Raw genomic sequence first — 16,705 nt, 5'->3', positions numbered from 1 at the left:
TTTTTTAAACATTTTTTCCCCATTCCTATCTTTTATTTGATAAAATTCACACTATCTGTTTCTGTGCACAGGTACCAACATTTTTAGCATCAGTGATTTCAAAAAACTGTTGCACTTGAGACTGTCTAAAGAGTAAAGAAAAAAAAGTCACAACAAATATTTCACGGCTTTATTCACAATTTATTGGTTCATAGTGGTGACAAAAAGAAAATCAAAAAGTTCTAATCAAACATAAGTTTAAGCCCTCAAACCGATATGTCACATTCTTTGCTCCATTCCTGTCCAGACTAGAAAGTTTTACAGCACAATGATAGAACAAGCATTTATGTATATGTATGCATCTTATGAGAACGGGACAACTTTTGTTCTTCTGTAGGCTTCCGTTTTGCTCACGGCGTCTTCTCACACGTTCATGGACAACATCAGAAACTGACAGAGAAGCAAAGACCAAGTTAAATGGAATACAAAACCCTGTACACATGCATGAATGAATGGATAAAGGGAGGAGCCAATCAAATAGAAAATTTGATATATTCTACATCCACCCGTGATGAGTGAAAATCAGCAATACTAAAGAGGTTTAGCATGAATGTTTGCGTTAGCTTACCTGCAACATGTTCATTCGAATCCGGCCCTTGTTGTGCTCATCCATAGCCTGGAAAACTCCTGGAAAAAAACAACAACAACCCGGATTAATCGTCTGTGCTGTTCTGAGCATGTTTGTCACAGCGGGACTTACGGAACATGTTCTCCAGTCGGACGATGCAGGTGAGATAGTCATCAAAGTCGATGTCGTACTTCTCGTCGGCAAACCTCAGGCCAAGTAGTTGCAGCATCTGATTGTTCAGCTGCATGCCTGCACCACACATCAGAGAGGACTGAACATTTTTTAAGAACATGTCCAAACATGCTAGTTTGAATAATGTTGCATTTTTGGAAAAGGAATTAAACATAATCGATTTTTATTCATTTCAGGGAGATGCAATGAGGGCCCCCTGGTGGTTAAAGTACAACACTGCAGGTTGCAGTGACCGAGTCTCACCTGCAGCTTTGAGGGCACTGCGGAGCTCGTAGGAGGACATCTTGCCCGAGCGGTCTGTGTCAAAGGAGAGGAAGAGCATCTGCAACCAACACAAGAAGAACCAGAAGAACCAGAGCCAAAAGAAGAAGCAGAAGGAGAATCAGAAGAAGAAGCAAAAGAGGAAGAACAAAAAGATCCATGAGGTCCAGAAAAGGTTGCAGAAGGAGACTCAAAAGAAGAGAACCAGAACAAGGAGACCAGGAAGAACGAGGAGGAGAAGCAGCAGCAGCAGCAGAAGACGATGAAGCGAGACAAGGTCAACATCTCCCATGATGCACCTGGCCCAACTGCCAGCGACTGCCGTGCGGCTCACGTACGATCCACTTCTTCATCTTCTCCCAGAAGACCTTAAATTCCTGGAACTCCATCTTCCCGGTGTTGTCCACCTGCCAGTCTGAGTTAAAGAAACAACGAAGCACTGCCTTCTTGCTCGCTGGAGTGATGAAGGAAGGATACGTCCATCAGATTCATGATGCTGTGGCACGTGTGGAGGCTCAGGCCATCAAACTGGATCTCCTTGCCTGTGGACAGAAAGACAGTTCTGGCACGATTGTCTTCATTCGGTTCGTGGCCCGGCTGGACTCTAAGCGACTCTAAGCACGAAATTAAAGTGTTGACGTACGGCTGCTGAGGACACCGTTGAGCAGCTGCTGAAGTTCCCTGACGGAGATGGCTCGATCCTGGAATGAAATAAAATAAAATAATGTCCCCCACGAAAAAACAGGTTAGAGCGGACTCACCGATCCAGCCAGCTGCTCGAAGAGCCTCCTGAGTCCTTTCTCCTCATCCGTCTCATCCTCGGGAGCGCTGGGCGGTGGAGGCTGCGAGTTTGGTCGGGGTTGGAGGAGAAATCAATCAACTGTGAAGGGGGCGGGACCTAGCCGGTGATTGACATGTGGATGATGCGCTCACCTCAGGCAGGTCCGCGTCTATGTTGCTGCCCATCTCCCTGATGACCAATGAAGTAAAAGATTCATTAAATAATATCAAAATGAAATGATGATGATCTTAACTTTATTTTTGTGTGAGTCTTTTTGGGCGGTACTCACAGGGCAGCCACCTTCTTCTCGGAGAAGATGCGCACCAGGAAGTCCGCCTCATGGTGCGGCTGGAAGGTGCTGGGCACCAGCAAGTAGCGGCCCGGTGGCAGCGTGAAGCGCCCCGACACCTCCCGCAGGTTGATGTAGGTATTGCTGCGAGCTTTGGACGCGTGCGTGCGGAAGAAGTCTTTGCCTTGCTGATCGGCGTTGTTGGGAGCCTGAACGTCAATATTCCATCTCTTAGAAAAACTCAAACATTAGAACACGTGATCGAAAGTGCTCGTGCCACCATCTAGTGGCCAGCAGTGAAATTACACTCAAAATAATTAGAGGCCAGAACAAAACTTAATTATATCATGGACCAAAAAATAAATAAATGAACGAAATCGTGAGTACAGAACATCTTAACGAAATTGTCTAAAAAGTCTACACACCCCTATTCAAAGGCCAGGGGTGTGTAGACTTTTTAGGCCACCCGAGTCAGTGAGCAAACTGAACGACGACTCGAAGTCAGACCTCGTAGACGGAGAATCCGATGGTCTGGAGGTCCATGCCCTCTTTCCTCAGCTCCCGTCGGTTCTTCTGCATCAGCGCGATGACCACGCTGCACACGTCGTCGTCATCGTCGGCGTCCGCCAGCTCCAGCTTGAATTGGGGGTTGGTCCAGAAGGTGTCTGCCCAACGACGCGCAACAACGCTCAGGCCACAAATCACACGGAAGCAAGTCCAAACTTTCAAGCAGGTAAATATTTTTGCGCTTCGTTACTCACCGATGAAGTTTCGACAGCCGCCGGCGGTGGAGCCGCGGATCCACTGGCCCTCGAACAATTGCGCCTCCCAGTGGCGCTTGGTGTTGTCCGTCAGCGCGTCCGGCGTCATGTTGCAGATCTCCACCTTGTCAAAGTTGGCCTTGAAGTCCTCAAACGTCATCCTACCGGCACGTGCGCACAAAATGGAAAAGAGCTTCTTGAAGCACAAACCAACATTTTGAAACTTTTTGCCTGAAGTAATGAAAAATTATTTGTTTGAGTCGAAGAATTCTCTGTTTTACATTTCACAAAGAGTGCAAAAGACTCACCAGAATTCGCCGTCTTCGGAGGAGTGCTGCAGAATTCGATTTTTCTCCCCTTGGTCCACATAGTCCCACTCTCGGGAACTGCCGGGAAAATCAACAAAACAAAACTACAAATATTTAGTTGAGCAAAAAAAAAAAATCTGAATTGAGCTGCAGTGTGAGCGATGCCTTGGAGACCAGATTGGACTGGTCGCCAGCCAAGGTCAAGGCGAATTGCGCAATGTTGTTGCCCTACCCGTCGCTCCAGGGTCCGTTCCACTCCACCTGACCCCAGGGGTTCCTCACGCGGACCAGTTTGACCCTTTGACCTCGGCAGGTGATCTCCTGCAGGCCGGTGACGGAGTAGGCGTGACCTTTGACCAGGCCGCTGCTGGTCTTGGCCTCCGACTCGGCCGAGCTGGTGATCTGAAACCAACAACTTTGATTTTTGCTTATTTTTTTACATTCAATTAGTTTGAATTATACTTTTCGAGAAAGTTTTTAGTTTTCATTATTCTTTTGGGTTCGGGAAATGCTTTAGTTGAATTTTTATGATTTAAACCGATTGATGATAAAAATAATTTTGTGTTAATTTTTATAATCAATTAGTTGTCAATAAATTCATTTGCTGCACTTCTGAGAACTGAAAACGTGAGAATGTCGAAAAATAAAATGGCTCTATAATATAAAATTTTATTATTCATTATTTGTATGTTGATGTGTGCCTTTAAGGGGCGTGGCCTACTAAGTGACATCACAAGCCGGTTTTCTTACGTCGATGGAGCATCCCATCATGGATCCTCGGTCCAGGCCTTTCTTCATGATGTTGAAAAGATCCGCGTTGGCTTTTTTGGTATCGTGCATCTCGCCAACGCCGCCTGTGAAGTCTTCCATGGCCTCCATGGTGCTGCCGCCCTTCAGCGACTCATAGCTGCCGTGCAGCCTGCGGACAAAAACACGTGTTGGCAAACAGCCACTGCTTCCTTCCTCCCAGCAACGAGCGCGGCGGTTACTTGGCGTAGGCTTTCTCCAACAAGGCGCTCCAGAACTCATTGTTGGAGGCCGAGTGCAGCAGGATGAGCTGGCCGCGTACCGACGGCAGACGGTCGTCCACCACCACGTCCAGCCACTTGTTGTGCTGCCAGAACTGCAAACGGGCCCAGTCCAAAAATATCAAGCAGATGCACAGAATCTGCTAATGAGTCGGCGCCCTACCTGGAAGTGGAAGATGCCGGCGTAGCGGTGCTCAAAGTCCTGGTCGTGGGGGACCACCCGGGCCAGAGCGTCCTTCTTCAGAGTCAAGGACGCGATGGCGGCCAGGAGCCAGCAGTCCCCTGCGGGAGTGGAATTTCAATTCTCAAAACGACACTAGTAGATTAAAAGTTTCCGCGTGAACCTCGGCCGGTTTCTTTATCTGTGATGCTCGACTTCGATTAAATGTGTTTTTTTTTTTTAATATTATATATATTTTATGTATATATTATATACAATATATTTTTTATTTTAGATATACACTACCGTTCAAAAGTTTGGGGTCACAAAATTGTTTGGGTGACCCCAAACTTTTGAACGGTAGTGTAAATATTATTATAAGAAAATATTATGAATTAAATATTATAAATTATATCTTATATTTGTATAAGATTATATATAATCTATGAATATAAGTATACATATATAAGATTTTTTACACAGAAGATTATATATATAATCTATAAATAATTATCTAAATAAATATATACACTACCGTTCAAAAGTTTGGGGTCACCCAAACAATTTTGTGACCCCAAACTTTTGAACGGTAGTGTACATCTTATTGACCTAATAGTATGAGCAGGCAGGGACTGTTTTTTTCCCCCTTTCCATTTCAGCGTCAAGTTTTGTTGGACTCCATAGCATGTGTGTAGTGGTAGTTATCAGAAGAGTGCACAACGTAAATGAGACCTTGGATATATGACGACGAGCATAAAACTGAACCTGAGCCCACTTGTATTTTTCTACGTACCCAGCTGTCCCTGGCAGATATCTGTCCGGTGGGCGTCGCCCACGATGAACTTTGGGTTGGCGCCCAACTCCTGAGGTGACAAAAAAGATGGGAGGGGTCGGTGGGTGAGGGGGGGGTCGAAGAGGGGGAAGACCAAGAATGAAGAGAATGAGGAGGAGAAGAACCAAAACAGGTTGAGTGACGTGCCAGCTGGCAGGTCTGTTCACATTCCAAGCTTATCAATCAAAACACACACATGCCACATTTCTTGCTGGGGTGTGTGTGTGTGTGTGTGTAGTAAATTGGCAGAGGCGCAAGATGGCCTTGTGAACCAACTACTACGTTCATTCAACATACATTCAAATCGGATGCATCATGTTGGCTTCCATAGCGACATGCAGGGCAAATGTGATGCGTCGTGAGATGCAATTGCCACATGCATGCAAGTGTTTGAGACGGCGTCATCTTCACAAGCATGGATTGCCGTGAAGATGCAAACACAAAGCGCTACGTACCGGCGGCCTCTTCCACTCCATCCTGACTGGAACCGCCTGGCTAAAGAAGAGCGACGAGTCTTGCGCAGGGAAGTCGGGGTCCTCGAACAGGACCCGCTTCTGGAGGCATTCCTGACGCAGCTGCTCGAAAGAGCGGCCGTCCATCTGCGTGTCGATGGCGGCCCGGCCGGCGCGGCCCCCCGACAGGGTGGACTGCAGGGGCATGATGCTGGCGGATGGACGAAGCGGCGGAGAAGTGAAGCGCGGCGGCGCGGCGCAGCCGTGTGCGGTCTCGGCAGCGCGGCGCTCGGGTCACCTCCTCCACGCCCTCCTGGAAAACGGGTTTGTCCTCTCGGGCCTCGCCCCGCCGCATTCTGCACTCTGGAATGACGGCCAAAGGGCACAAAGAGGCAATCGTCAACAAGGCTCAATAGCATGCATTCCCCAATCGCGGCCGCTTCCTGTCATTAGGATGATGTCATCAGTGAATGAATGCAGTAAAAAAAACAAATCAATTACAAATTACGGTAAGTGACAGGAATGTTCAGTGCCACAAGCAAAACTGAGAACTTTTTTTTTTTTCCAGACCCCATACTATGTTATTTGTGCGCATTATTCACCATGTGAAAATGCCCAAATCTATGAACTCTCTTGGACTTTAGCTGCCAACTCGTATCAGCCATGGATGTCAGAAAAACAAGCAGATTTCAGCCACACAAGAAATGTAAGGTCCTCATTCCTTGGATTCTAATCATCTTTCAGAAAAGGTAAGTCAGACTTGTGGGATCTCATTCTTGTATCATGTTTGTGGGCTTTTGTTTCTCTGCTCGCTAGCGCCACCACGCACTGACAGTCACATGGCGGAATCAATTCTTTCTTTGTCACGTGATTTATTTTAATTTCAGGCCACCAGAGGCCACAAACAAAAAGTTTAGAAGTGACGACAAGCATCCAGACAAACTACTTGGTATAAAAAAAGAATAATACATAACCTCTCAAAAGTGTGCTTCTTTCCAGCCAACAAATTGATATTTACATTTTTAGTGCGTGGCAATACATCAAAACGACCGGGGGGGGGGGAGGAAAAAAAAAAAAGTGACTGAAATAACGCTGACATCAGCGATTCTCCAGCGCTGTGGCGTGACGCATCGTTGAGTGCGCTGCCAGTATTGACCCAATTCCACTTAATTGCCCTGACAATTACTTCTTGGATAGAAAGAAAGAATGCATGTGCGTTCATTTGTCAATGCCAGTGAGCTGCTCCGGCAACCATGTTCAAATCCACCTCGGTGTCCTCTAAGCTTCGGTTTTATCTCGGGCGCTGCCCGTCACCAGCAGCAGGTTGCAGGCCGTGAACTGCACGTTGAGCACGTTGCCGGTGTTCCCGGCGTACGAGCCCACCAGTTCGGCGGACGAGCCGTCGGGCGGCGCCGCGCCTTGTGAGCCACGCACGTCCCACACCCGTACGGTGTTGTCGGTGGACGAGGACGCCACCAGGCTGCTGTCGGGGCTGAAGGACAGGCCGGTGACGCTGTCGGCGTGACCCCGCAGGTCCTTGAAGAGCGCCCCCGAGGCCAGGTCCCATAGCTTGACGCGCTGGTCCTCGCCGCCCGACGCCAGGTACTTGCCGTTGGGCGAGAAGGCCAGTGCCAGCACGGGCCCGCGGTGGCCCGTGAAGAGGCGCACCGAGGCCCCCTGCTGGGTGCTCCACAGCCGCACCGTCTTGTCGCTGGAGCCGGTGGCCAAGTAGTTGGAGTTGGGGTGGAAGCCCACGCAGTCCACGTCGGCCAGGTGCCCGGCGTAGACGCGCAGCGGGTATGTGCGCGAGAAGGTCCAGAGGCGGGCGGTGCGGTCGTGCGAGCCGCTGGCGAAGTAGAGGCTGCACGGGCTCACGGCCACGTCCCACACCGGGTAGGCGTGGCCCTGGTAGAGTGCTGTGTTGGTGAAGCTGCCCAGGTCCCAGTAGCGCACGCTGGTGTCCTCGGAGCAAGACAGCAGGCCCGAGCTGTCCGTCAGGAAGGCGGTCCGGAACACGGGGCCGCTGTGGCCACGCAGCATCTTGATCTCACTGCCCGACGTGTCCTCCTCGTCCATCTGGGATAGGACAAAAAAAGTCAACGAGGAAAAAAATGTCTTCTGGGCGGGTAGGGCAAGTACTCACTTCTTCCTCCAGGACGTCACAGGCCAGGTGTACCCGCGACACATCCGCCACGTGCGGCCTGGCCTTGAGTTTGCGGGCACGGAGGCTCCACAGCTTGACGGCGGAGTTGTCGAAGCCGGCGGCCAGCAGGCGGCTGTCGGGCGACACCTCGGCGGTGTTGAGCAGTCGCTCCGTGTGATGGAAGGCGTAGAAGCACACGGTGGTGAGCGAGGGCGGACCCTCGCGGACCTTCTTGATGCAGTCGCGCAGTGCCTCCAGGGCCGCCTCGTTTTGCGGGGCGCCCGCCGGCAGCGGCTCTGCTGCCGCCTCGACGCCTTCCTCGCCGCCGTCCGCCCGGATGGAGTTGGGGGCGCCGGCGGACGGGGCCGTCCCGACCGCCGCCCCGTAAAGCTGGTAGTCGGTTCGCTTGGAGGCGCTCACCTACGGAAAGCGGTTTGATGTACTTCTTGCAAATCCGTTTGCATGTCACGGCTTCACACGCTCACCTCCAGCTGCAGGTGCGCTCCGAGGACTTTGCAGATGGCGCCGTTGTCGTCGCTCTGCAGGTAGCGTAGCAGGTAGCCGTGGGCGCCCTCGCTGAGGCGCACCACGTACTTGTGCTCCAGGAAGGCGGCGAGCCTCGGGCTGGCCGCCACGTCGCGAGTGCTGAAGACGTTGCGCAGCTGCTCCACCGTGGCGCGCTGATCGCTGTCCTGCAGGAAGGCGGCGTGGAAGCGCGCGTAGAAGCCGTCCACCGCCGACTTGAGGCCGCAGCGTACCATGTCCAGGTGGAGGTAGACGAAGAGCGGGAAGAGTAAGGCGCTCACTTCCTTGGCCCATGAGATGTCGGCTTCTGGAGCGCCGGACAAATTACAGATTCAACTGCCAGGCCGAGGTTACGCTGTACCTATTGTTTATCTCGGGCTGCAAATGACAATTACTTTTTTTTTTTTATTTATATTACGATTATTTGATGAATTAGAATAAAAAAAAAAAAAAAAAACACACGTAGAGATGGAATGATTATTTGACGCCGTAACCTACCTGACAGGAAACAGCGCAGCCTGGCGTACTGCGACTCGTATTGCTGCGGGTCGGACTGGCACGGCACCGCAGACACCACGTTGGCACAACCCGACTCGCTCTGGACTGCGCACAAACACACACACGAACACACACACGAAGCTGAATAAAGTCCGTTTTAATATGGTATGTTAGGTTTTCAAAATATGATCCATCTGTATGATTTAGTTTTTTACCAGTGAGGCTGGCAGCCATCTCCTCAGCCGTCTGGAAGAGTTTGGCGGCTTTCAGGGAGCCGTCGGTCGAGTCCACATACTGTCTGCGCTTGAGGTACTGAGCCACCACATACTGGATCTGCTCATTGCGGACCCGCTTCATGACCTGCCGGCAAAACACCCAAGATCCAGTTTGTGTAAATTCATTTCACTTTTGACAGTTTCCACACACACGTCATAAGTGTAGTCGACTTATGAAGCTGTAATGACTATAAGAATAAATAGTACAATCTTTTGCCAACTAAAAAAATGATCAAATGTGAATATTGGTCTCTGACAGGAGTGGAGTTAACCCAGGCACATAAATGACGAATTTAACGGGAATGTTTAAAACTTCTTATTTGAGCAATGTTACAGAACTTTGAAATGGCTAAAGCGACAGCAAGGCATCCAGCTAACAGCTTGACGTGGAGGAGGGCAATAATGCGTCCTTTCAACTGGGTGGCAATTAAATAATAAGACGTACTGTGGAAAATTAGATGTAAAGTTATCGAAAGGCTGCCATGTCTCCATTGTGATGTGTGATCGAAGAGCTAACCGCTAACTTAGCGTCTCCGCAAAAAGTGAGCCCGCCCCAGCCGGCTCCGACGCTGAGCGTTTACCAGTCACCGTCTTCAACTCACTGCATTTCCCCTCCGGCCCACTCAGTGATGCGCGGCTGGTTCCACTCCGGACGGGTTCAGGACAACAGCGAGTTTCTCTTGTGCACCATTTGGTTGTTCCGCCCATCCATCTTCATCGCACTGGCGGTGCTTCTTCTTCTTGTTCATCGCGGCCTGCTACCGTTACTCAGAACGTCAAGACTCACTACTGACACGTTTTGACTGGAGTGTGAAGTACATGATGTTCGAGATAAAGCGAAGCCACAGGCGGCCATCTTACGTTGCCAATCATAAAAGCCGCCTCTCTAGTTTGTGTGTAATTCACAGTAGCGAGACGTGGCTTTTTTTTTTTTTTTAGATATGAACCTTAATTACATTTCCAAACAAATAAAGTCCCTCTATTTATTGTTAACGGATATACTTAATTCAGTCCGTTCTCGTCACAATCAAGCGTCTTGTCAAGTGCGCGACAACAAAGCGCGACGGACCAGCAGTTGACAAACTCCACTTGGCCCGACCGAGCAGGCTCGACCTCCCCGTGGACTTTCCGAGCGAACCGGGCGGGGAGCGACCCCTGTTTACTCACTCGTTACTCTGCTTTCTTTTTCGTTTCTTTCGTTTTTTCTCAATTACACACCAACATGTTTATGCGATTTACTCTGCTGCTCTGCGGAAGAGGAGCTGTAAAACGAGTAAGATCTATCTATCTATCTATCTATCTATCTATCTATCTATCTATCTATCTATCTATCTATCTATCTATCTATCTATCTATCTATCTATCTATCTATCTATCTATCTATCTATCGTTTTATTTAATTAATTTGAAGAACAATATCTTGTTCCTTGGTACTGCCTACAATGAATGACATTCGTGTGTGAATCGTGTCGTTACAAGTGTGCATCGTCGCTGGCAGGTGAAAACACTCTTCCGCCCAACTTGCTGCTGCCCGCCAACATGCGAGATCCGCCAAGAACAAGTTTGTGCAAATCCTATTCTGGTGTCAAAATTGATTTCCGTGAGTGACTGTTATTTTCTGTCTCAGGGCGCCCCTTGCCCCCGCCAGATTCCCCACTGCCGCTCCTGCGGCGTTGTGACGCCGATATTCCCGCCGATCGGAGCGCCGTGCGGCTGTGGGTGGATGCTCTGGAGGGACGGGACAGCGACCCACTGGGCCTGGCCGAGCTGCATCCCAACGTCTTCGCCGTTCCCCCCAGGTGAGCTGGGTCGCCATGGTGCAGAAACACACAAATGCAACCTTTGACGTCACTGTTTTTGTTGCCGGCAAGACTGGACATCCTGCACAGCGTGGAACTGTGGCAGAGGGACTACAAACGCATCGTAAGCTGCCTGTTCCTGCGTCATTATGGCTCGCTCCTTGTGCTTGCATGCTTTTCCTCCTTTCCTGTTCCTGCATGCACAGAAGTAGTCTCATTCCTGCTTGTTACAACTGCCTGCACTGAACACGCCTGTGTGTGTGTGTGAATACGACAGAGTCATGCCAATACCAAGGTGAGGTCGGAGGTGAGGGGCGGCGGGCGCAAGCCGTGGAAGCAGAAGGGAAGCGGTCGCGCTCGGCACGGCAGCATCCGCTCGCCTCTTTGGAGGGGAGGTGAGCCCAAGTCCGGTGACCCCGCCCCTTTGTTGCGGTTCTGATGTGGTGTGATGTCATCAGGGGGCGTGTCCCACGGTCCCCGGGGGCCCAAAAGTTACTACTACATGCTGCCCATGAAGGTGCGAGTGCTGGGGCTCAAAGTGGCCCTGAGCTCCAAGGTGGCCCAGGTAGGACACGTTTGGTAGATGACAAATGATCAGAATTCAAGTCTGGTGTCCTTCCATCCGGGCATCCAGGGTTTGCTTCATGTCGTGGACTCCCTCGACATTCCCAGTCCGGACTCACGGGACCTGCTGGACGCCGTCGCACACAAAAACTGGGAGGAGTCGCTGCTCATAGTCGACGTGTACGTTTTCTCCTTGAGAACTTTGAGAATCATGTTTGATTATCTGAAGAAGCGCATAGCTGATCTTTGACCGCAAATTGATTGCAATTCTTTCTGCTTATCCGACATTGTCATTTTGTTGATGTTCCTGTCTGAAATCCTTGTATTGTTCCCACGTGGCTTTCTTTAGAAGTGACAACTTTCCCGACAACATCCTGAAGGCCACGGAAACTCTCAAGACCGTCAACCTCATCCCAGCCCTCGGTGAGTTCATTTGCATGTGCTCTTGTTCCTGCAAGTGTCACTTTACTTCCTACTTGATCCTGTTCCTGCTTATGTTCAATCAATTGTCCTGTTGTGCATATATTCACCTCACTTGAATGGCAACAGGAAGATGATGTCGCTTGTGTTTGTGCTGGCGCAGGTTTAAATGTGCACAGTCTTCTGAAGCACGAAGGTTTGGTGCTCACGCTGGAGACGCTGCGCTTCCTGGAAGAAAAACTGCTTTGGCACGACCAGCGCTACACACCGCTCTACCCATTTAAACTGCCCTACGCCGACTTGCCCTGAACTTCCTCGTGCGTCTGTTTTGTGTGTGAAATAAATATGAATGATTATATAAAAAAAAAAGTTTTATTTCTGGTGGGAGGGAGAAAAAGAAAAACAAGCTTAGAGCTTGTCACTTTCGTAATTGTACCAACTTTTGGTCATCTCACATCCCGTCCTTTAAAAATATCAACTATTTCCTCACTTCAGCATCTAATCCCCTACTTTGCCACCTTTTCCTTTGTCCTTGTTACTGCTAGCTGAAATGTCACAAAAAAAAAAAAAGTGCGGAAAAAGGCCAGAATTGATAACATCATGGAATGGGACTATTTTCCAGGGTGTCCTTGCTCCTTCCTGTGTGTCACAGGAAAAAGCGAAAAGGCCTCAAATTGATGCTTCTCGTCGTTAGGGTCCATTCATCACCTCGTTTCAGTTCCATGACCTATCCTTGCATGTTCCTGTTCCTGCAAGTTGCCACCTCAGTTCCCATTTTTGTTTTAGTGCTTGTTGTTCCTTAAAAGAAAGAAAAGGCCCCAAACTTGCAGACGCTTCAAAAGCGGCACGTGAACTTTTGCGGCAGGGGGTGCGCCATGAGGTTGCGGATTTCCCAGCGCAGAGCCGATCGTTTCTTTTCCGTGGGGACCACGTAGCTGTTGGCCGCCAAACACCGGCGAGCTTTGGGCTAAAACACAAACACGCACACGTCAGGCTTATCCTCACGGGGGGGGGTTTCAAACTTTTGGGTTTTTACTCACGGGCGGCTGCCGGTATGCAAGTCTCTCCTGTGATCGCATGGAAACAATCATGGAAAAAAAAAAATTACTAAGGGAAAAAGTGCTGTTGGAAAAAGAAAAATTCTTACCCTGATTTCCCAGCGGAGTTTCCGGTGATCTTGCTCCCCGGGGAGCTTGAGCTCGTCCCACAGCTGCTTGTACTGGAAATACCTGCGGAGCGACGACAGCGCGAGGAGGTGGTACCGGACCACGAGTACTCCGAGGTCTCACCTGGCCACCGGGTCCTCCTTCTTGATGGTCTGCTGAGTCAGGATCGGCCGGATGACTGGAATGACACAGGTGAGAGGTTTTTGACTAGGGCGCTTCAGATTATGGAGAAGAATTAAAAAAGTCATTTTGAGGTTCTTGCTACTGTTCTTACAGGATTTGGGTTTGGTGCGGAAGTCGCTCTCGCTTCTCGATCGTGTCTGGAACCAAAGGAGAGCATCTTTTCAGAGCTTGACTATATCATCAATTTACATAAAAAAAAATAAAAAAACATACCGAAGACGTGGTGAAGGACCCAAAGGTGCTGAGGGAGTCTTCCTCCATATGGCCACCGGCCACGCTGGCTTTGTCGTTTTCCGCCTCGTGTAAGCGCAGCTCCGACAGACGACCCGACAGCGAACTGGAGCAATCTGCGGAACGTCAACACGCAATTTGACACAAGCAAAGCACGTCCATCAAATGTCAATGGCTTCCCCCCAAAAACGTAATGACGGTGCCAAATGTCCAAGAGCCTGTGACGACATCATGGTGATGTCACACGTACCCTGGCGTCTGAGCTTTCTGTTCGACTCAAAGTTGAGAAGGCTTCCTTCAGAATCAAGGAATTGGACGTTCTGGCTGCTGGGATTTTTGTCCCGGTCCCTGATGCGTTCTTCTTCCTCACTGTCCAGAAGCCCGCCCATTGCTTCATCCTCCTCAATCCTGGTGTCATAGTACGACTCGTCGGGTTTCTTCTTAACTTCATTAGGATCATCTCCGTCCTTGCTGTGAAGGTCTAGATAAGGCTTCATCTTCTGGTCTTCATGAGGAACGTGGTCGTTTATTGCACCAGAGTGGCGGTCATACTGAAACTGCTGGTTTTTCCTGTCTTCATGAAGAACGTCTTCACTCCTTGCGTCTCGTTTCCGCTCGTCAGAAGGAGGACAATAGTTTCTTTTTTCTTTCTTGTCATCTTCATTTTCTGTGTCCGTCTGTTGAGTGTTCTCTGGTCGCTTCTTGTCTTCTGGAGGAGTATCTTGAATGCTGGTCTCAAGATGGAGATCATCATCCTGCTCTGGTTTCTTCTCATCATCTTCATCGCTAGTGTTTTCCTCAGTTTTTGCCCCGAGTCTCTTCTGGTCCTCGCTCCTGGTGTCAGCGTTTAGATCCCAGTGAGACTGCTCATTCTCTGGTTCCTTCCGCTCTTCATAGGGAACGTTGCCTCCACAAAAGCTGTCTTGGTCATCTTCTAACTCTAGGCTGTCGTCATCATCATAAAAGCTGTCCCGTGAGCCGGGGTCCTCTTTACTGTCTTTCATCCGGGTATCGTCTCGGCAACTATCCCGTTCTTCTCCCGGTATCAGGGTCCCGTAACCAGACGTCATCATGGAGTTGACGCCGCTGCCGGCATCACTGCGAGTATCTTTGTCGCTCCCCGTGTCTTCACCGCTGGCGTCTCGGTCGCTACCATCTTCTCCGACTTGGTCTTTCGTCGGACCCTCATCTTCTTCGCTGGCATCTTCTCCAGTCTGGTCCTCTGAGCTGTCATAGTCGTCGGTCCCTCGCTCCTCCTCGCCGGAAGAAACGGACGGGCTCAGGGAGCTCTCGTCGCGGTCCCGGCACCTTCGGTACATTGCGGGGTGGCCAAGAGACGGGTGAAGACGGATGTCTCGAGAACTCTTAAGACGCTGCTAAGCTGATTAGCCAAAAGTCAGTCAGCACCGAGGATTGGTGCGCCCCCCACAGGACGCTCGTAAGATTGCACGTGATGGCACTTGACTGTGATGCAAACGAGTGGAAGAGTTACCAGAATCTTGGCTGTAGATGGATTCATCGCAGACCAGCGATTGTCCTTCACGCTTCCTGCTCGTCAACAAGCGAGAGAAGCTTTCAGACGCGTGCAAACCAGGATCGTCGGCATGATTGCGATCGATACGCACCTCAGCACTTTCCTCTTGATGAAGTGCCTGCAGCGGGTGTCTGGTATCAGCGTGTGAGTCGTGGCGCTGTGGGAACTTTCCAACAAGTCCCCGCGGTGTCGACGCGAGCAGCCATCTTGATTGGAACGCGGGCTCACGACCTAACAGTGTCGCAAGAATCAATACCCATTTGATAATAATAACAATAACACACACACAGATTTTTGCCAATTGAACTCTCTACTGCAAACCGTGAATGAATTGCTTTATATTCTATGGAGTGAGATTGGGGTCAAAGGTTTTGTACTTGAGAAAGTAAAACTTGATACTTCATGTGCTGAACTTGGGATTCTCACCTGTGTGCGACGTTGCTCGTCATGTATAAAAAAGCTTCCGGGAGTCTTGCCCACGTCGCACGGTCTTACTGGAAGACGCGACAAATATTACACGGAGACGCACACAGGCTTGTCACGTTGCTAAACGGCACGGGTGTGCACACACACATACCTTTCTCCTTGGTGAAGGCGGGAGGTCCGGGCTCGCCCCTATCGTAGGCAGCAACGGTGGTCACCTTGGGCCGACCGCCATTTTGAATCAACTGTTCCAGATCTGACGACAAGTCGGACAGTCAATTTCCTTTGTGAGGCTCTCGACATGTTTTCACTTATATTTCGCTTTCATTCACTTCATCGTGGGCTGGCCATGTAAGCAAGTTTTACGATCACGATTACAATGATGGAGTTGTTCGATCGTCGAAACTGAAAGCTTTAATTCACAGAATTGGGTGAGACGTGGAGTCACCTTGCTTGAACTCTCGCAGTCTGTGTTTGGGGACGTCGGTGTACCCCAGAAGCACCAGCTGCTGCTGGATCTCTTCCTCGGAGAAGTCCAGGTTGTCCATGGAATCGTCGCCTGCAAGTCAGGCCAGCTGGAATTCGGAACAACAATAACATTTTTGTTTCTTCAGTTTCATAATACAAATTGAAGCTTGAACAGATAGAAACATGTGAGAGGGCATTGCAATATTGTGCTTTATGTTTGTAATGAGACACCAGCAGGTATAAAATCTATTTTATGGTACAATTTTTGTTGTTATTTTGCTTTGTTTTTGTCGTTTTAGCGTCGAACTCAAGCGTTGAATCGTCGCCACACTTTCGGACTATTTTGTTTACTTTGACATCACATTCAAAACTAAGTTGACAATACAAAACAAAAGCTTTGCCAGACCTCCGTAACGCTACAAATAATCTGTAGCGGTTGTAAGGAAGTTTTTGTTTCGCTTACCTCGGCGGCTCGTCCGCGTTCAACAAAGCCCGCAAACAAGCACGGTGAATGCGAAGTGTTGTTTAAAAAAAACGCTCTTTTCTGTTATTGAAAAATTCGGACGTTTTGCATTTTTGTTGCTTTATAACACGACGTCAACAAACGCTCGTTCCCAGGCGACGGGTCGCGACACGACCGTTAAATCAACGAGCATTTAAAAAGGACGCTTCTTCTTCTTCTACGCTCTTATTCTACTTTGGTGGTGGTGGGTGAACACACAATTGCTGTACTGCCCTCTTGTGGCTGGGCATGTTAGCAGCATGTTGTACATTATATTTGATCACGTTATGTATTTCGTTAAAT

General features: G+C 49.5%; 4 protein-coding genes across 6 annotated transcripts; 1 reads left to right on the top strand and 3 right to left on the bottom strand.

The window, feature by feature from the left end:
• Nucleotides 1-155: 155 nt before the first annotated feature.
• On the bottom strand, nt 156-5,963 carry capn9 (calpain 9). 2 transcript variants are annotated; one of them, XR_005097947.1, is made up of 19 exons: nt 5,675-5,963; nt 5,181-5,250; nt 4,391-4,509; nt 4,189-4,322; nt 3,950-4,118; nt 3,432-3,601; nt 3,200-3,277; nt 2,892-3,052; nt 2,638-2,795; nt 2,131-2,339; nt 1,994-2,030; nt 1,822-1,902; nt 1,704-1,761; nt 1,538-1,602; nt 1,399-1,467; nt 1,043-1,121; nt 740-856; nt 530-666; nt 156-479 (listed from the first exon to the last, which is right to left on the bottom strand). XR_005097947.1 is itself a non-coding variant. In XM_037251306.1 (19 exons), the coding sequence occupies exons 1-19, from the start codon at nt 5,876-5,878 to the stop codon at nt 403-405; spliced, it is 2,064 nt and encodes a 687-aa protein (XP_037107201.1). In that variant the 5' UTR covers nt 5,879-5,962; the 3' UTR covers nt 156-402. The 2 variants fall into 2 exon arrangements, 1 of the variants encoding a protein (XP_037107201.1); XM_037251306.1 differs by having other exon boundaries at nt 156-429; nt 608-666; nt 5,675-5,962.
• Nucleotides 5,964-6,617: 654 nt separating this feature from the next.
• taf5l (TAF5-like RNA polymerase II, p300/CBP-associated factor (PCAF)-associated factor) lies at nt 6,618-9,861 on the bottom strand. The gene is made up of 6 exons (XM_037251377.1): nt 9,715-9,861; nt 9,053-9,197; nt 8,838-8,942; nt 8,300-8,646; nt 7,815-8,234; nt 6,618-7,747 (listed from the first exon to the last, which is right to left on the bottom strand). Exons 2-6 carry the CDS (start codon nt 9,192-9,194, stop codon nt 6,950-6,952), a joined length of 1,812 nt encoding a protein of 603 aa, XP_037107272.1. The 5' UTR covers nt 9,195-9,197; nt 9,715-9,861; the 3' UTR covers nt 6,618-6,949.
• A 292-nt stretch (nt 9,862-10,153) lies between these two features.
• Nucleotides 10,154-12,255, top strand: mrpl4 (mitochondrial ribosomal protein L4). Its single transcript, XM_037251470.1, has 9 exons — nt 10,154-10,385; nt 10,592-10,673; nt 10,740-10,911; nt 10,984-11,035; nt 11,189-11,306; nt 11,370-11,476; nt 11,546-11,655; nt 11,825-11,898; nt 12,059-12,255. The coding sequence occupies exons 1-9, from the start codon at nt 10,335-10,337 to the stop codon at nt 12,202-12,204; spliced, it is 912 nt and encodes a 303-aa protein (XP_037107365.1). The 5' UTR covers nt 10,154-10,334; the 3' UTR covers nt 12,205-12,255.
• A 181-nt stretch (nt 12,256-12,436) lies between these two features.
• si:dkey-23f9.4 (hydrolethalus syndrome protein 1 homolog) lies at nt 12,437-16,573 on the bottom strand. Of its 2 annotated transcripts, none has more exons than XM_037251456.1 (12): nt 16,364-16,573; nt 15,881-15,991; nt 15,587-15,688; nt 15,436-15,503; nt 15,101-15,240; nt 14,968-15,023; nt 13,458-13,591; nt 13,336-13,381; nt 13,185-13,239; nt 13,043-13,124; nt 12,936-12,962; nt 12,437-12,862 (listed from the first exon to the last, which is right to left on the bottom strand). In XM_037251456.1, the coding sequence occupies exons 2-12, from the start codon at nt 15,978-15,980 to the stop codon at nt 12,731-12,733; spliced, it is 942 nt and encodes a 313-aa protein (XP_037107351.1). In that variant the 5' UTR covers nt 15,981-15,991; nt 16,364-16,573; the 3' UTR covers nt 12,437-12,730. The 2 variants fall into 2 exon arrangements, with proteins under 2 accessions (XP_037107351.1, XP_037107341.1); XM_037251446.1 differs by having other exon boundaries at nt 15,881-16,016; nt 16,365-16,573.
• Nucleotides 16,574-16,705: the final 132 nt, after the last annotated feature.

Source organism: Syngnathus acus, chromosome 1 (assembly GCF_901709675.1).
Source record: "Syngnathus acus chromosome 1, fSynAcu1.2, whole genome shotgun sequence".
Taxonomy (NCBI): domain Eukaryota; kingdom Metazoa; phylum Chordata; class Actinopteri; order Syngnathiformes; family Syngnathidae; genus Syngnathus; species Syngnathus acus.
Note: the sequence above shows the minus strand (reverse complement) of the source record. Positions and strands in the feature narration are given on the sequence as shown.

Coding starts and splice junctions, on each gene's coding strand:
- mrpl4 (XM_037251470.1), top strand. CDS start 10,335: ATGTTTATGCGATTTACTCTGCTGCTCTGCGGAAGAGGAGCTGTAAAA. Junction 11,307..11,369: donor CTCGCCTCTTTGGAGGGGAG/GTGAGCCCAAGT, acceptor TGATGTCATCAG/GGGGCGTGTCCCACGGTCCC. Junction 11,656..11,824: donor TCGCTGCTCATAGTCGACGT/GTACGTTTTCTC, acceptor GGCTTTCTTTAG/AAGTGACAACTTTCCCGACA.
- si:dkey-23f9.4 (XM_037251456.1), bottom strand. CDS start 15,980: ATGGACAACCTGGACTTCTCCGAGGAAGAGATCCAGCAGCAGCTGGTG. Junction 13,382..13,457: donor GGTCCTTCACCACGTCTTCG/GTATGTTTTTTT, acceptor CTTTGGTTCCAG/ACACGATCGAGAAGCGAGAG. Junction 12,963..13,042: donor AACTCCGCTGGGAAATCAGG/GTAAGAATTTTT, acceptor ATGCGATCACAG/GAGAGACTTGCATACCGGCA.
- taf5l (XM_037251377.1), bottom strand. CDS start 9,194: ATGAAGCGGGTCCGCAATGAGCAGATCCAGTATGTGGTGGCTCAGTAC. Junction 8,235..8,299: donor GAGCGCACCTGCAGCTGGAG/GTGAGCGTGTGA, acceptor CGCTTTCCGTAG/GTGAGCGCCTCCAAGCGAAC. Junction 7,748..7,814: donor GTGACGTCCTGGAGGAAGAA/GTGAGTACTTGC, acceptor GTCCTATCCCAG/ATGGACGAGGAGGACACGTC.
- capn9 (XM_037251306.1), bottom strand. CDS start 5,878: ATGCCCCTGCAGTCCACCCTGTCGGGGGGCCGCGCCGGCCGGGCCGCC. Junction 3,053..3,199: donor TCCGAAGACGGCGAATTCTG/GTGAGTCTTTTG, acceptor ACGTGCCGGTAG/GATGACGTTTGAGGACTTCA. Junction 1,468..1,537: donor GCATCATGAATCTGATGGAC/GTATCCTTCCTT, acceptor TCAGACTGGCAG/GTGGACAACACCGGGAAGAT.